This window comes from Lathamus discolor, chromosome 1 (assembly GCF_037157495.1).
Source record: "Lathamus discolor isolate bLatDis1 chromosome 1, bLatDis1.hap1, whole genome shotgun sequence".
Lineage (NCBI taxonomy): Eukaryota > Metazoa > Chordata > Aves > Psittaciformes > Psittacidae > Lathamus > Lathamus discolor.
In genome coordinates, this window is record NC_088884.1 from 120889510 (window position 1) to 120905004 (window position 15495).

General features: G+C 36.7%; 1 protein-coding gene across 1 annotated transcript in view; it reads right to left on the bottom strand.

The window, feature by feature from the left end:
* PDGFC (platelet derived growth factor C) overlaps positions 1 to 15495 on the bottom strand; it is a 129607-nt gene that overhangs the window by 22394 nt on the left and 91718 nt on the right. Inside the window, exon 3 of the mRNA XM_065693383.1 lies at positions 13678 to 13858. Within this exon, the coding sequence (XP_065549455.1) occupies positions 13678 to 13858 (181 nt within the window). The remainder of the gene's footprint in view (positions 1 to 13677; positions 13859 to 15495) is intronic.

Consider the following 15495-nt stretch of genomic DNA (forward strand, 5'->3'; position numbering starts at 1 on the left):
GACACATATTGCACAAATCACGCTTACAAAGCAATGACAAAAAAGTCAAGTAAATGGATTGCGATGACTGCCATACGTTGCAGAAAAGAGTCAACATAGTATTTGGAGAAAATCTTTTCTGGTTTTGTAAACGAGTATACATTTAAGATATCTAATTGCCAAGAATATAGTATTATTGTATTCTTAGCCATCTTCCACTATTTCCTATTTAATTTGAAGCTGTTTTGCATCATTTGGATTATCTGCGCAGTCTCACTTGCAAACATGAGGAACTGCATGAACAAATCATGATGTGTGAGCATGTCCTGGTTTCACAAACTACTTACGGAACGGGAGGGCAGACAAATTGTCATTTCAAGTGTATCACCATAAGCTTAATGTAATTTGAATGAACTTAGAGGAGTAAAAATTACCCTTGCAAGTTTATATTCCAGTTAAAAAGTCAAAGGAGGACATTTTGCTATTTAACAATCAAGGTTATATTCACTATGAGGGTGGTGAGGCACTGGCACAGGTTGCCCAGAGAAGCTGTGGCTGCCCCATCCCTGGCAGTGTTTAAGGCCTGGCTGGATGTGGCTTTCAGCAACCTGGTCTAGTGGAAGGTGTCCCATGGCAGGGGGTTTGAACTGGATGAGCTTTAAGACCCCTTCCAACCCAAACCATTCTGTGATTTTCCTCAAACAATAGTTTAGTATTAGGTAAAGGTTTCCTTAGCAACTATTACGCCTTATAAAAGAGAATTCTTAGAAGCAAGGATGTTTTACTAAGAGACTACAACACGGACAACTCTTTTTTTCTCCCACTGTTCCACTTCTCCCACAGAAAATTAAACTTTTTTTTTTTCTTTTTTCTCTGAGATGAACACCGATTGTGATCTCAGATTGATAAGATCAGTACTGTTTTTAACCCAATTACCATCAGAATTAAACTCTTCCAGGCAATCTTTACTTCCTTGCTGAAACTGGTCCATGGTGTACAATTCACTCAATTAGGAAATTAGAGTAATAGATAGCAACTGTGAAATAAGGTCTCATTTGGCAGAATATTATTCTCAGTGTAATAAAAGCATACAGAGAAACAATTATTTGCCAATTAATCAATATATTAAAAAAAGTCTATTTAAATTTGGATAATGTGGCCCTTATCTTTAGAGGCACTGGTACAGGTTGCCCAAAGAAGACTTAAATGCTCCATCCTTGGCAGTGTTCAAGGTCAGATTGGGCAGAGCCTCGGACGACATATTCTAGTGTGAGGTGTCTCTGCAGATAGCAGGGGGTTGGAACTAGATGATCTTAAGGTCCTTTCCAACCCTAACTATTCTATGATTCTATGTGGACATTGCTTTCCAGACTCCAATACCTAGTATTTACTATTGAAGACAATGGGAACTGCTTGTTTAAAAGACAAATCTGTCACCAACCATACTGTCTGACAAATAATAACTACATTAAAAACATCCAAAGATCTCAAAAGCCTACAAATTGGAAAGTATAACATTATTTATTACTGCAATTTCAACAGAGTGCTTATCACTGTTTGAATAGAAATGAACATTAAAATTGCATGCATTAATAAATCCAAGCTGATGTATTGTTAGAATGACTTTAAAATACAATTGCTCTCCTGACAAAAAACACAGGAATCCCATTTGTAAACCGAATGATTCAACCATGACAATTTGGCACTATAACCATTGCCAGTTACGTCCCCTCAGGTAACCTAACTATTATTTTCTTTTTCTTCTCTAAATCTCAATATATGGCAGAAAACAGAAAAGAGCTGTCATTTTTTTTACTTCACCAGAAAATATCAGTGGAAGGTACCAGCGACTCACTGCAGGGAAGCTATGGCCCAGGACAGACTGTTCGTCATTGCATACAGAGCACTGTACATGACAGAGTCAGCGCAGGGTATGAAACACCCCTACTGAAAAGTTCCTATGCTGTGCCCTGTGCCAGTTGTGTGTCCCCCTGGTTCTCTCTGGGGATTCTTTAATTGCTTGATTAGGAGATTACTTTTTGTAAGTATTTAAAGACAGGACAGTGTAGAGCCTTAGTAAGTAAGTATACTGTCATACTTTATTAGGGAGTTATATTTACGGAAAAATTAAGAATGGAAGTAATGTCTTTTGCTTAAAACTGTGTTGTTAAAATGATTCCCCTCCGGTTTCAGATTTTTATGACGACATCAACTTAGTATTTTGCCACTCTTCCAAGTATTAACCACGAAATTTAGTCCATTCCCTACCTATAAATTACCCACTGTCATTTCTGTATGGCACTAGCTTTGTAAATTACAGCTTTGTATGGCTTGCTTAATGATGCTCCTTAGGCTCATATTAAGTTTGTAAAATTATCATTAACTTTTCTAAAACAGCCTGCAGAGAAGAGGTGATTCTGTTCACACTTGGGAAGCTTTCAAATTATTGATTTTCCAAAGTCCCCTATAAGCCGTTCCAGGTAATGAAATATCAAACATTATCATGGAATTTTTTTCCTCTTCTTTAACAGCAGGACAAGTCTCTTTGCCAATTTAAAGCAGCACCTTCATAATGTAGTTTTAAATATATTAGATGCACTAGTAATAGAGACATAGTTCATTGAAAAGGAGGCAATAAATGACAAAATATAAAGGCTGCCTACTTAAAACAATGGACAGGAACCACAGTCTCAGAAAATAATCATAAAAGTCCCTGTATGTGTGCCTGTTATCTAAATGAAAATCTGAAAAACCCTCTCTCGATTTACTGCACTTTTACCTACAAATATGAGGTGTTAATTTATCTTTTTCTGTTTAAATTCTAAGAAAATGTATAAATAAATCCTTAACTACACAGAGATACACCCTAATGACTTGCAAAAATAACAGCTGATTTTACTTTGCTCTTCTTCAGCCATGACCTCACCTCAAAGGTGTTCTTAGGCTGTAAATTAAGTAGGAATACAGTGCTGCTCTGCAGTACATAACCAGATCAGTGTGGTTTACTACAGCAGAGCACAAGGCTGCTGTGGGGTTGACAGCTGCCCAGACCTGCACTTGTGCTTCGCCTCCATACAGCAGGCTTTGCACAAGGTTCAGGGCCACCTCTGCCTCACGTTTGCAAAAAGTTGGGCATTCAATTTGATCACTTCTACCACATTAGTGGTGTGCCAGTTTGTTCCTTAAGTTCTAATATTTTTAGATATGTTTTGTTTGCAAAGTAGCAAATTATTTCCAAATTTCACATTGCCTTTCATCCATGGAAATACCTAGCTGAAAAAGTAACTCGTTTTTTCATTCTTTATGACAATTAGTAACGTAATTGAAAAACCCTTTGACAATTTCTCGTTTGTCTCTGCACTGTTGACTTGACCACCTATCTCTATCGGAGAGGCAATTAAAAAAAGTAAATACCATATTTAAAGTTATATATATTGACAGAGTGCAAACAAGAAGAGATCAATGACAGAATTTACCTTTACTAAAAAACAAGAATTCCAAGGCAAAAAGGCATTACACAGATGACTCGAACGGGAAGTATTTTATTATTAACTTTTGATTACCCAGAACACCTCACTTTGAAAAGCCTGAAGACAAATATGCACACACAAGCCAGAACTGTTCAGAAGATCAGAGTGATTTTCAGAAGATAAGCAAGGGCAACCCTATTAACAGCTTACATATTAAAAGCCTACATATATGTGGCTACCTGTCCTACCATTTAGCAAGTTCAAAATGATTCAGCATTGCAAGAAATGCAGATAATGACCAAGTGACTTTGACTAATTTGGCTCAACTCAGTCATCTTACACTCCTTGGCTACCTAGTCATTTTGGTCATATCAGCCAGCAGGGAAGCTCAAGGTCAGAGTTAGGAGAATTTTTCTTCAGAACGATTTTAGATGTTTTGAAGTCTCAAAAAAGGTCTTTTTACATTCTCAGGCAGGCACAACAGGCAAAAAAATACTGAAAATAAAATGATTGAAAATTCAAATTTAAAATATTGTATTTACAATGCCAACTATTCACAAAGCCACTGGGATGCTGATATCTAACAAAATCACCTTAACACGGCATCTGTCTTCTTAAAGACAGTTAAAGACAGGGTGTCTCACTGTTAGAAAAACATTTAGAACAAGGGATGTCTACCAAGAAACTATTAGGTTAACTAAGTTCTACGAAAAGGCTACATACTGGAAAATAAAGTGTCAGATTGATTTAATTATCTACACCACTACATTGAAATTCCCCTCACCACCTGAACAGACTCACACTTATCTGAGATCTGAGAACTTGCACATGGTGTCAGGGTAGAGTTATTATGGAGTTCCCCCAAGGAATTCTTTTGCAGCTGCAAGGGAAGGGCTTTTAGGAACCACCAAGTTCACAATGTCTGTAGGACTGCATGCAAAATTTCCTGCAAAGACTGTGTCATCTGCTTTCGTACCTCCACTTTTCAAGTGCCTTTGAACCTGGTCTTCCATGCACTAAATCACTCCCTTCAACTTAAAGACTGGTATTTTATTTTTCATCATATATAATTCTCATTTCTCTTGCTACGATTTATTTCCTAACTCGGAACCAGAGTGAAATGAATACTCAAGCAGCCTGAGCATTCTGCCTCTGGAAATGTCTTTTGTTCTTTTTCACGTGCAACATCTCCTTTTGTTTTTTAAACAATTACGGTTCTTTAACAACATACACCAGTTACCAGGAGCAAACACGAATTCAAAACCCTCCTGAATTCCTTCTCCACCAACCTAGCCAGAGATAATGGAAAGAACAGACACACCAGTTTTATGATTATCTAGACTTTCCCATGAAAACAAAACTAAAACCTTTTTAACAAAAATCCTGGCTTCTTCAGCCAAACCTTTCATCATCATCATTAAAAATGGTTCTGAGTACTGATGAGAATCTAACAAATGACAGCTCTTAATCCCCATCTGTAATACCAGAGGCCAGGTACTGCAAAGACACGACAGGTGAACATTTTGGTATTCCCACAGTGCTTATTATTTATTCCTTTTTAGAACTAAAAGGATTTCTCTTAACACCACTACCAATACCCCACATTAATCTTTCCATAAGCAAACTTTTACCCTGAAGCTACTATACAGTATCATTACTCTGTCAAGAATTTTTTCCTCCTGATTTTAAAGTGGTGCTTCCATCAGTTTGTGGAGTTGAACTGTGTAGTCAATCACCTACAGAAGCTGCTCCACAGCTGACTTGATCTCAACTGTATAGAGCTGCACCTATCATTCTTTTTTTTTCCCTGCACAATTCCACTGTTCCTAGGAGCCTTTCAGATCTGAACCATATATAAAAAGAAAGTAGTTTCACTAACTCCGTTCTGTCCAGAATTCTTTCCTTTTGTTCCTGTTCTCATCTTTTCCAATCAGAAGTAAGAAAAATCAGCACAATACACTCCACTAACTAGTTACTGACTGCTTTGTTGGAGTGTGGGAATGGAAAGGACTGTGGCATGACTAAGATATTAATAATGGATAGGGACACGACATGAATGCATCTAAAATAGCATAACTGAAAATTATGGTGCTGCCTGAAACCTAGTATCAAATGTACATTTGCTTACCTTTTTTTCCACTAGCAAGCATGTCAGACACAACGTCTCAGTATTTGAAAGCACAAAAAATCTAGGACTGTGCCAGTTACACAGGGGATTAACTTTGAGAATGGGATAGAGTCACTTTGCTTTGGAATTTGTAGAGAAGCCATCAGCGTGCTTTCTCAAAAAGCTGTGAATAACATGTTGATCCTGGAAATTGGAAAAGGGATAGTCAACTAGACAATTAGGTAATATTTAAACCACAAAAAATAAAGGAAGAAAAAAAAAAATAAAACCAACCCACCAAACAAAACAAAACCCAGTGGAGCTAAAGGGGCCTGTGAGAACAGGAAGGTGGTGGTGGTGTTTTTTGGGGGGGATTTGTGGGGATGGTTTGGGATTTTTTTAACCAAACATGTTAAGTGAAAAGTAGCTTATATAACATTTAGTAAAGGATTAAATTAAAATCATACACACTGAGACATTACAATTTTTTTAATAGATATGATCAACAAGATTGAACAAAAAAATTTTAACCATGACTACAAAATAATTTTACAAGACTAAAGGAACATTTGGATATCACTGTGAAACACCTGCTGAGGTAGCACACAACAGCTCCAATTACTTGGGATCAATGAGTTCTCAGTTTAAGAGTGACACGTTTTTATACACATACATATCCTTCTCAAGTAAAGGAGTTTTTTGAAGCTTCTTTTCTATGCGGTACCTATACAATCTGGTTTTAGCAAAGGATGTTGTGAAGGCATAAAGTTAACCTGAGTTCAAGGGGTACATGGATAATCATTTGCAAGGAACTTCTGTTACAGATTACTAAATAAACAAAGAACATAGGCTCAGGGAATCCCCTTCTTCTTCAGAATATAGCTGGTAAGTAGGGTAAAGGGGTGGTGAAACATCCCATCTGCTTGACCTCCTCCTAGTGCTCCCTACCACCCATTTATGACCAGCACAGGCTGCAGGCTACAGGGCTAGACACCCTTTGGACAGCCTGACATCTGGAAAACTGGGAAGACAATGGAAAGGTTTAGAAACTTGACATTACTGCTAATTATGCTGAATAATAAATTTTCAAATTCACATGCCAGTATACAGGACACATACTAAAAGCTTTAATGTATTACTACTGACCGATAGAGACAGATTAGCTTGATCTGATCCTCATTCATTTGTAAAGAGCCATTTTAGAAGTGTCATTTTTGCAAAAGAAGAGAGCATATCTCTTTGAAGATCAGTTAAAGGAAAGTTGGTACAAGTAGAGAATAGATTTGAGGCTAATATTTATAGTTGCTACAGTGTGGCAGTATTATTCTTCCATTAGTTTCTTATGTGTGATCTCTCTGATTAGACCTAATTCAGTCCTTTCTGAGTGAACTTGATGAAAATTAAAAACAACAAAACATTCCCCCCACCTCAAACACACCAAAACCCAAGCCAAAACCAATCAAAAGACTCAAATATTACTTGGAAAAAGTTTATCAGATAGTATAATGGTAGCGGTTTCATTCAGTGAAACCTCACAATCTGAAATGTCCTTCAGATTCTGATGTGAAAATGGAGTAAAAGACATATACTTATTTTTAATACATTTCCATAAGGAGAACTTCAGAATATACTCAGGACTCTTAATATACTCCAGAATATACTCAGGACTACAGTATTAGAATGGTCGAAAGTAATGTGTTAATTAGTGATGTGTTCCCTGCTTATTAGCACATGTAAGCTTCACTGTCTATTAAGCTGAATGACAAAAGAAACACCTAAAGGCTGGTAATTCACTACAGTTCACCTTCCCCATGTACAGTGTAGTCTCTTCCTTGAATTAATGCAGACTGGATTTTAGTCATTACTCCTTTTCCTGGATTTGTACTTTTTTTTTTTTTAACTATTTTCTCATCAGTTGGCAAAATACAGTTCTTTCAGACTGTTCCCAAACACAAATAATGTTACTTAGGATCCCACATACACCAGCCAGACCACTCCTGGAGTCATGACATTCCAGGAGACTTAAAATTGCTCAAGAGAAGACAAAAACCATTCTTTGTTCTATCTTTAACTTCTCATGGAGAGGTTTTGAAAACAACAGAGCACGCAACATTAAATCTTACATACGTAAGATTTATTGCAGAACACTACAATAAAGTAACTGATAGACCATGTAAAAGCAATACTCATTGTCAAATTAAACAAATATGCGTACATAAACTTCTGATTAAAATACTATAAGACACACTAATAAAGTTTCCAAACACTAGAGCCCCTACAATATACATATTTATTACTAAATGGAAACCTAATAAAAGCCATTAGCAACTTCCAGAGATTGAAGAAAAGAGATTGTCTCATGTATATGAAATACTTCCCAACATATGTTCAAAACTTTTTCCACTTTTTAGGGCATTTAAAGAGGTTAAACATTGCTTGCACTGAATCATCATACTATCTGCTTTCAAGTGGGAGGAGAAGGTTAATATGTGATCAAAGACATGATTTGGGCAAAGGAGCAAAAAGGGCTGCCTGCTCTTTCTTGACAGTTGCACTACCCCGTCTCTTGTTTACGACAATAATTTTTGCTTGAAACAGGTTGCCAGAGTGATCCAACTTGTACATAATGCTATTGATGACTAAAAGGAAAGCAGTTTTCACAAACTTTTCTCCACCTTACTTGTTCTGACTTCCCCTAGGTAAGGTCTTTCAACAAATACAATTTTAAGACTTAGATGAATGCTCCATAACCAGAACGAGTTGTGTTACTTGTTCAACACTCCTGAATTTTTCTGGAAGAAGTCCTACTGAAGTTGTTAAATAGAATAAAACTGAAGCATGACACTGGAGGTATGGCAACAGGAATGCATTTAACTTTGAAAGTATTGTTGGTTATTTACAAATAATAAAATCGCTTGATTTTATTATGTATTTTGCCACAGTGAAACAGGGTGGGATATACGCTAAACTTCCAAAATCAATCAATTTAACTCTTAGTCAAATATACAATGAAAATATCTGTCCAAGAAAACAAAATTACTTCATCCTACAAATAGTCAGTGAAGTGATTTCTGATTCTTTTCTGCCTGAGCCACTGTAAATTTAACATCACAGAAAAAATACAACAGAAACGGTATATACTACATACACTACACAAGAAACTACATTCAAATTTTGGCCAGAGGGAAAGACCCGGTCCTTGAGAGTACAAAACTTGCTATCACACAAACATATTAATTCCTTTTGAGAACTAAATAACAGCCAATTTGGTTCAAAATGTCTCTCTTCCTTTTAGAGTCTTGGGAAATCCATGCTGACAACTCAAGTTTTGCAGGTCAAGGACATTCTTTGATGGACTTTTGTCCATTCTAACCCTGCCTCTGCGAGTCTGCTTCACGTACACAGATTTTACTTTTTCATGATGTTCAAGTGACAGAATGAGATATGGTCAAAGGAAAACGATGTTATGTTTTGATTAGGAAATATAATTCAGAGGCTCTTTTGCTTCAAAGGGGTTGCTTCCCCTCTCATTTTAGTCCCATGGATAGTAACAAGATAATAAAAACTTAGTTTTGTACTTCTTGCAGCCTTTTTTATTAACCTCAAGTGTATCACTCCCATCTAAGTATTCTGGAGTTATCTTTAATGTCTCATTTAAGAAATTGAATTTCTCTTTAGATTTCAAACTCAAATTTAAAGCAAAATGAAACCTCCAAGACAAGAATTCGTCCAAAAACCTCTCTGATTTACAATGGATTTTTTGCCACACAAACACACACACACACACACACACAAAAAGAATGACTGAACTTGCACGCCTGACCACCTTTAGGAGTTTGGTTGATTTATCCAGACTTAGGTTGAACTATACCTAATTAGTGGAAACTTTGAACACAAAGGTTTTGATGTAAGAGTCCTTCCAATCATACAAAGGATTTTCACAGTCCTTTATCACTTCATTTAGCATTGCAAAATGCTAAATAACACTCACACTCTCCTGCTGCTTCATACTACCTTGGCTTAAACACCCCTTAAATCCTGTTATTTCCAAAATCTTTTGATTGCTTCTTAAGGAAGTGTAGAAAACCCTTTGTTTAGGTGATCACTAATGTCCTTCATGAGGTTTCTGGATGGATTTTCAGTTACAGCAGCCACAGTTAAGCCTTCTTGAGCTTTGGAACAGACATGAGAGATGCACACCCGATATCTGTGAAATCTGTGGACTTCTCAAAGGAAGGGAATGCAACGGGGAGGGCTTTCCTTCCTCTGTTCTATTAATATGCACTTTTTTTATTAGTATTTAAATTTTATTAACCTTTTTTGTTAAACTAGCTCAACTGAAAAGGTTCCACAAATAAAACTAGCACTAAAATCAACCCTAAAAGAGCAAAGCCTAGCCAATTTCAATGAAATAAAGGGACAATTATTAGATAGCCCTAAACAGATTACCACACAGTATTAAATTTAATCTTCATTACTGTTAACAGCAAGAGGATTCCTAACACCATCTCTGCATCTAAAGAAAAAAAAAAACCCAACCTCTCTCAGATTGAAATCGAGGTAGCCATGCAGGTACTGCACCAGAATCACAAAACACCTGCCAAATCACTTTTAAACCTGGTCAGTCTTTAAGCAGCTTCTCGGATTTTCCTCTTCACTTGCATAGAAGAGGGTTAAGTCTGTTTGCAAAGATCTTTGGCATGATCTTTGATGACAAATGACATGCTACCATATGCCAAAAAAGAAGGGGAATACAGTCACCCCCAGCTTCAACTTTAACTGGAGCAGCTTTGTTCTGAGTGCCCTGAATAATTAATAACTACTTTGGCAATCAGTCATGCATTCCTTAATGGCACCTCAGGCATCAAGTATCCCATTCACCCACTCCCCAAGTAACAATGGACTTTATTACATCAAGTTTTCTCTGCCAAACTTATAACTGACATAGTTTAAACAAGTCACTAGACGACTGAAGCCCAAACATGTATTATAAGAGTTTATAAGATTTCCCTCAATTGCATGTGGCTACTATATGGATTAGAGCTCTAACTGGGAGCAAGTGAGAAGAAGTGAAAAAGAAATGAAATATGGATTGTTTTTGCAATAAAATTCTAGGAGGGCTTAGGTGGTATAGCACTGCCAAAAACATGACTTCTAATAAATGCATAGCTGAACAGTCAAAATGCAGAACAACCGCTAAGCAGCCCTTAGTGAATAAAGCAGCTCACCATTAAGGACAGACTAAGTGACAGGGCAGAGCATGAAAACAGTGACCAACAGCTGTGCTGAAAGTAGCATAATCATTTTGAAATAACACACACACACTACTTTTTCTTCTAGTAAGTTTTTTCAATGCTTCCTTCCACTTTACGGTATTCCAGACAAAATTAACTTGCAACTATAGAACAGTGGAAAGTGGAATTAGACCAGAATTAAAGTTCCAGGGGTACCCAGGATACACAATTTAAAATGGGTGAAATTCAGAATATTGAACTGCAATTAGCTAAAATCTGAGGAAAGGCTTCATGGATTTTTTCAGGGAGCATTATGTTTGCACACAGTATGTGCACCGTTTTTATGCAGTGCCTTACAATCCCATGGTAAACCTTCCTAGAAAATGTTGTTGCATCTACTGTCTGGAACTGCAGCAAGTCCTTTTGAGTGACTAACTCTTAGAAGTAATAAGATCACCAGCCATTCTCCCCCAACTTATTCATCATGTGAAAAGTTGGTTTGAAACATAATATACAAAGGAAAAAAATATATATATACGATAAATTACAGCAGATTTAAACAAAGCCATTTCTCTTGCTCTTTAAGAGACCTGAAAATGTGTCCAGCGCTCCTCACTGTGTGTGGCCTCCAAATACAGACACAAGCTTGCACTGTTTTATTTCAGTTTTGCTTCATTTCTCCCCAAACAAACTCTCATCGCTAGTCTACCAGGCATCTCCCCTTTCCCCCTTGTCAAAAAATGAGTGGGAAAAAAACAAAATTTAACTGTTTAGGACCAATTCATTGAAGTGAATCGCTTACGTTTTTGCAAGAATTATTTAGAATTTACACTCATTTCTACAGCTGACTTTCTTTTCAGGGAGGTGGGGAAGAGAGCTGTAAATTTTAGTTCCTCTTGACATGTTGGATGAGAGAATATTATAGTTTTAAAGACAGACATTTTTGGCATTGGCTTTCAGTTGCTTTAGGTAGAAGAAGCAGGTTTAATCCTGAAACTCAGCAATATAGATTTCACTTGCAATCTGCAGTCTGAAATGTAAAATTGTATTTTTATGGCTTATTAAGACAAAATTTTTGATGAAATAGATCCCAGCCCTTTTAAAGAGAGATTTGGAAATCAATCCTCACAAGCCAATAAGGTTGTTACACTGAGCATCCTGGGGCTAGATCTGAATTCTAATGATGCGAAGGATGCTGCTGTTGCCAGCTGCATATTGTGAGAGACAACATGCTTGGTTTCTAAACCAGTTTGTATGTATAGTTCCTTACGCTATATAAGCTTTGTTAAGTGGAGAAAACGAAGAAACTAAAAATGCATCCTATGATGTCAGCTCTGGTTTTGTCTACTGAACAAGAAATGCAAGTATTTTTAAGATTAAAGAATTGTTTTGCAAGTGTTGGTGATTCAAAGGTTATAACTAGTTTTCCCCAAATACCAAGGAACAAACTCAGTCCTTTTGTACAGCACTGCGTACAGATAATTTTACATATACACTGGTATTTTTAGGTGCCTTTGTTTAATCCATTCCACAGAAATCGGATTATACATAAGTCAGATAGATATGTAGCAGGTAGGACACAATACTAGAGCTGCAACAACGAAATTTGGCATCAGCCCACAACACATCTATTTAGGGATTTTCTTTTACCATTTTTCAAAAGTAAACATACTTATTACATTCTGCCCTCAGGTGTATGAAAGTTTAAACCTGGCCATATTGGTTTGGAGACTGACATTTTATTTAATTTCAAAATTCACCATTATCAGGTCTTACTATTCTACTAACAAAAGAGTCTAACTCACAAGCGTTAAATATGCAGATCAAACCTTTATCACTTTAGGAATAGTCGCTATTTAGGCCTAAATATTTACCAATATTCATAGGAAAACAACAGAAAACACACACACACATATGTAAATGTACACATAGACAACACAACACTGCATTCACTGACAGATATGTAGAAGAGTACATATTGTTGAAAAGATATGTGGGACTGTTAATTGCTGATTCTCAGTAAACAGTTTTGCAAATGGGGAGAAGAGGCAAAAATGGCAAAAACAATAAGCATGCCAAATGCATTCTAAGACAAAAATGGAACACTTATTCTAAATAAGTAAACCCCTGTTCTACTCCGCTCTTAATGCCTCAGAACATTATCTCATCCTTAAAAATCTATAAACATACTTTGCTATCATAGATCTTTCATTTGGTGAAAAAAAAGTAACAGAAATCTCTCGACAGTGAAAATAGTCACATTTTTTACAATAAATTTTGTTTAATACCTGCAATTTACAAGTGTTAAGCAACATTCCTGAGAAGTCTAAAGTAGTGTTTCCAGGGAAAATGCAGTGGAACATGAGTATTATGCATTGTCTGCTTTGCCACTGAAACAATTTATAAGCATAAGAACTTCTGTGTTCTTACGTTCTGAACTAGGTATACTCATGTGGCTCTGTCTAATGGCAGCTGACTAATAAAAATATTAATTTCTTCAGTCTTTTCTGTAACTCCCCCAGTGTCACACAGCTGATTCTTCTCATCAAAGCTACAACCTTTTTATTTCACCCCGCAGTACTGCATTAGGAATGCGAACATTTTATTGAAGTTTCCTCACAAACGACTGAGCCCACAACTTCCCAGTCCAAAACCATCCAGCAAGAACCACAAGAACACTCAGTTAAAAAACAGAATCAAAATGTACTGTTCTGGAAGACAGACTGCTCATTATTATTATTATTATTATTATTATTATTATTATTATTATTATTATTATTAAGAAATAAACAGTAATTAATCCTAAGCTATTAAAAGAGTCTTTTGAGCTACCACTTCAAAAGATTTTGTTTTCCTGAAATGTTCCAATCTGAAACATGTTACTTACTGGCATAAGAAGTGTATAATGGATGCAGAATCCAGGTTCAGAAGGAAAATATTCATCAGACACAAATCTTATTCTGATCTGGTTTCCTTTGGAGATTTGTCTGCTTGGCACACTACTGGAACCACACCAGCGCCCTAAAACAGTGCCATCACTAGGCTCTTCAACTTCTACGAAGTCATACCTGAACAGAAAAGAAAATCAAATGTTTATTTACTGATAAAATGTCTATAAAATTCCTGCCTAAATCAACAAACTTACTCTGCAATTTGCAAGTTTTTATTTTCATTTTCTTCAATGCTAAAAGCATGCTACCAAAGCCAGCTATTTTAAACTTTGCTTCCAAGTTGCTACTGGCGTAATAAAATCATGCAGTGAGGTTAAAAAAATAAAAGCAGAGTTAGCATTTTGAAGAGACCCATGAGTATGGTTTTGTTTGCTCCTTTTATGGAAAGCAGTTAAAGTGGGATAGGGCAGAACAAAGTCAGAGAAAGACAGACTGAAGTTGCCTAAGTGTGGCACAGTAATTCGTACTGCAACATCACCAGCAATATTCTGCATTACACCAGTGAAAGTTTGGAGCTTTCTGGAACAGAAAACTTGCCCTCCTGTAACACCAGTAGCTAATCTCTAGAAGGCTAAAGGTGGCTCAGGGAAACATGGAAAGCATGTTCTGAGTGTATGCATATCCCAGTGAAAAATTTGTTGAGCAAAACCTAGACATACTGTGTGTCAGCAAGAACCTGGTATTTTGGTAATACTGACAGGAAAGATATGGGTTGGGAGCTTTGAGAGAATGAAATGTATTAAGCTTGATTTAGGTTTGTTGGTTTTTTAACGTCTGGGTATCCCTGGGAATCTGTGAGTGATTTCAAATGGATCCATAAAAGCTAACTAAGAAATGCCAGTCACTTGTCCTCAATAAGCTTCAATATGCCACACAAAGGTCCTTGATTCCACTGGAAATGTTTAGGGGGTTCCCAAGTCATAAAAGCATCGAAAGCCACTGCTCTAGAAGGTACTTCTGGTTTCAGTGCTTCAACCTGTTTCATGTCAGTTCCCCAGCTGCCCTCTGACAGAATAAACACTCCACGTTTCAGCTGGATTTCCCCTGCTGCAGTCTGAAACCCCCCAAGCCCCAGCAGCAGCCCAGTCTGCTGCTTTCAGAAGGCGCGAGCACATTGGTTAAGCACGGCAAGCATGTGGAAATTCACAGCTGCAGCTTTCACAGGCGTCATTTTAAACCACAACTTGTACTCTAAGCACAACCATACACCTCTGAGGAAGTTTCAAGGTTTCTCATATTTTTGTGTTCTCTTACATGTGTAGTCATACACTAAATACATCTCACAGAATCTAAATCGGTAAATAGCACTGAATCCTTTTCAAGGGTACAAACACTCCTACCTCTGATGACAGCAAATACTTCTATTTATAAAACACATACACACACAATATACCAAATGTGCCAAGCAATATTTAATGTGAAATTTATTACCTCATAAACATTTTCTACTGAAGCTTTTTCTGGATTTTTTTTCAGTAAAGCTAATCTTTATAATGATTCCCAGTTCCCCAGTTAGACAGCAGGCAATAAATTCTTGTGTTGCATGTTTGTGTAAGACTGACTTGCACATTTATTATCTCAATTTAAAGGACCAGTATTTTTTCCACTTAATTAAAAGTGAACACAATATATATGCTCATTAACTGTGCTCAAAATCCATTACTGCCAGGTACCACAGTTTTAAATCTTTGTTGAACCTATGATACTAATTACTTTATCACCATCTTTTTTCCACTAATTCCTTTAACTGATCC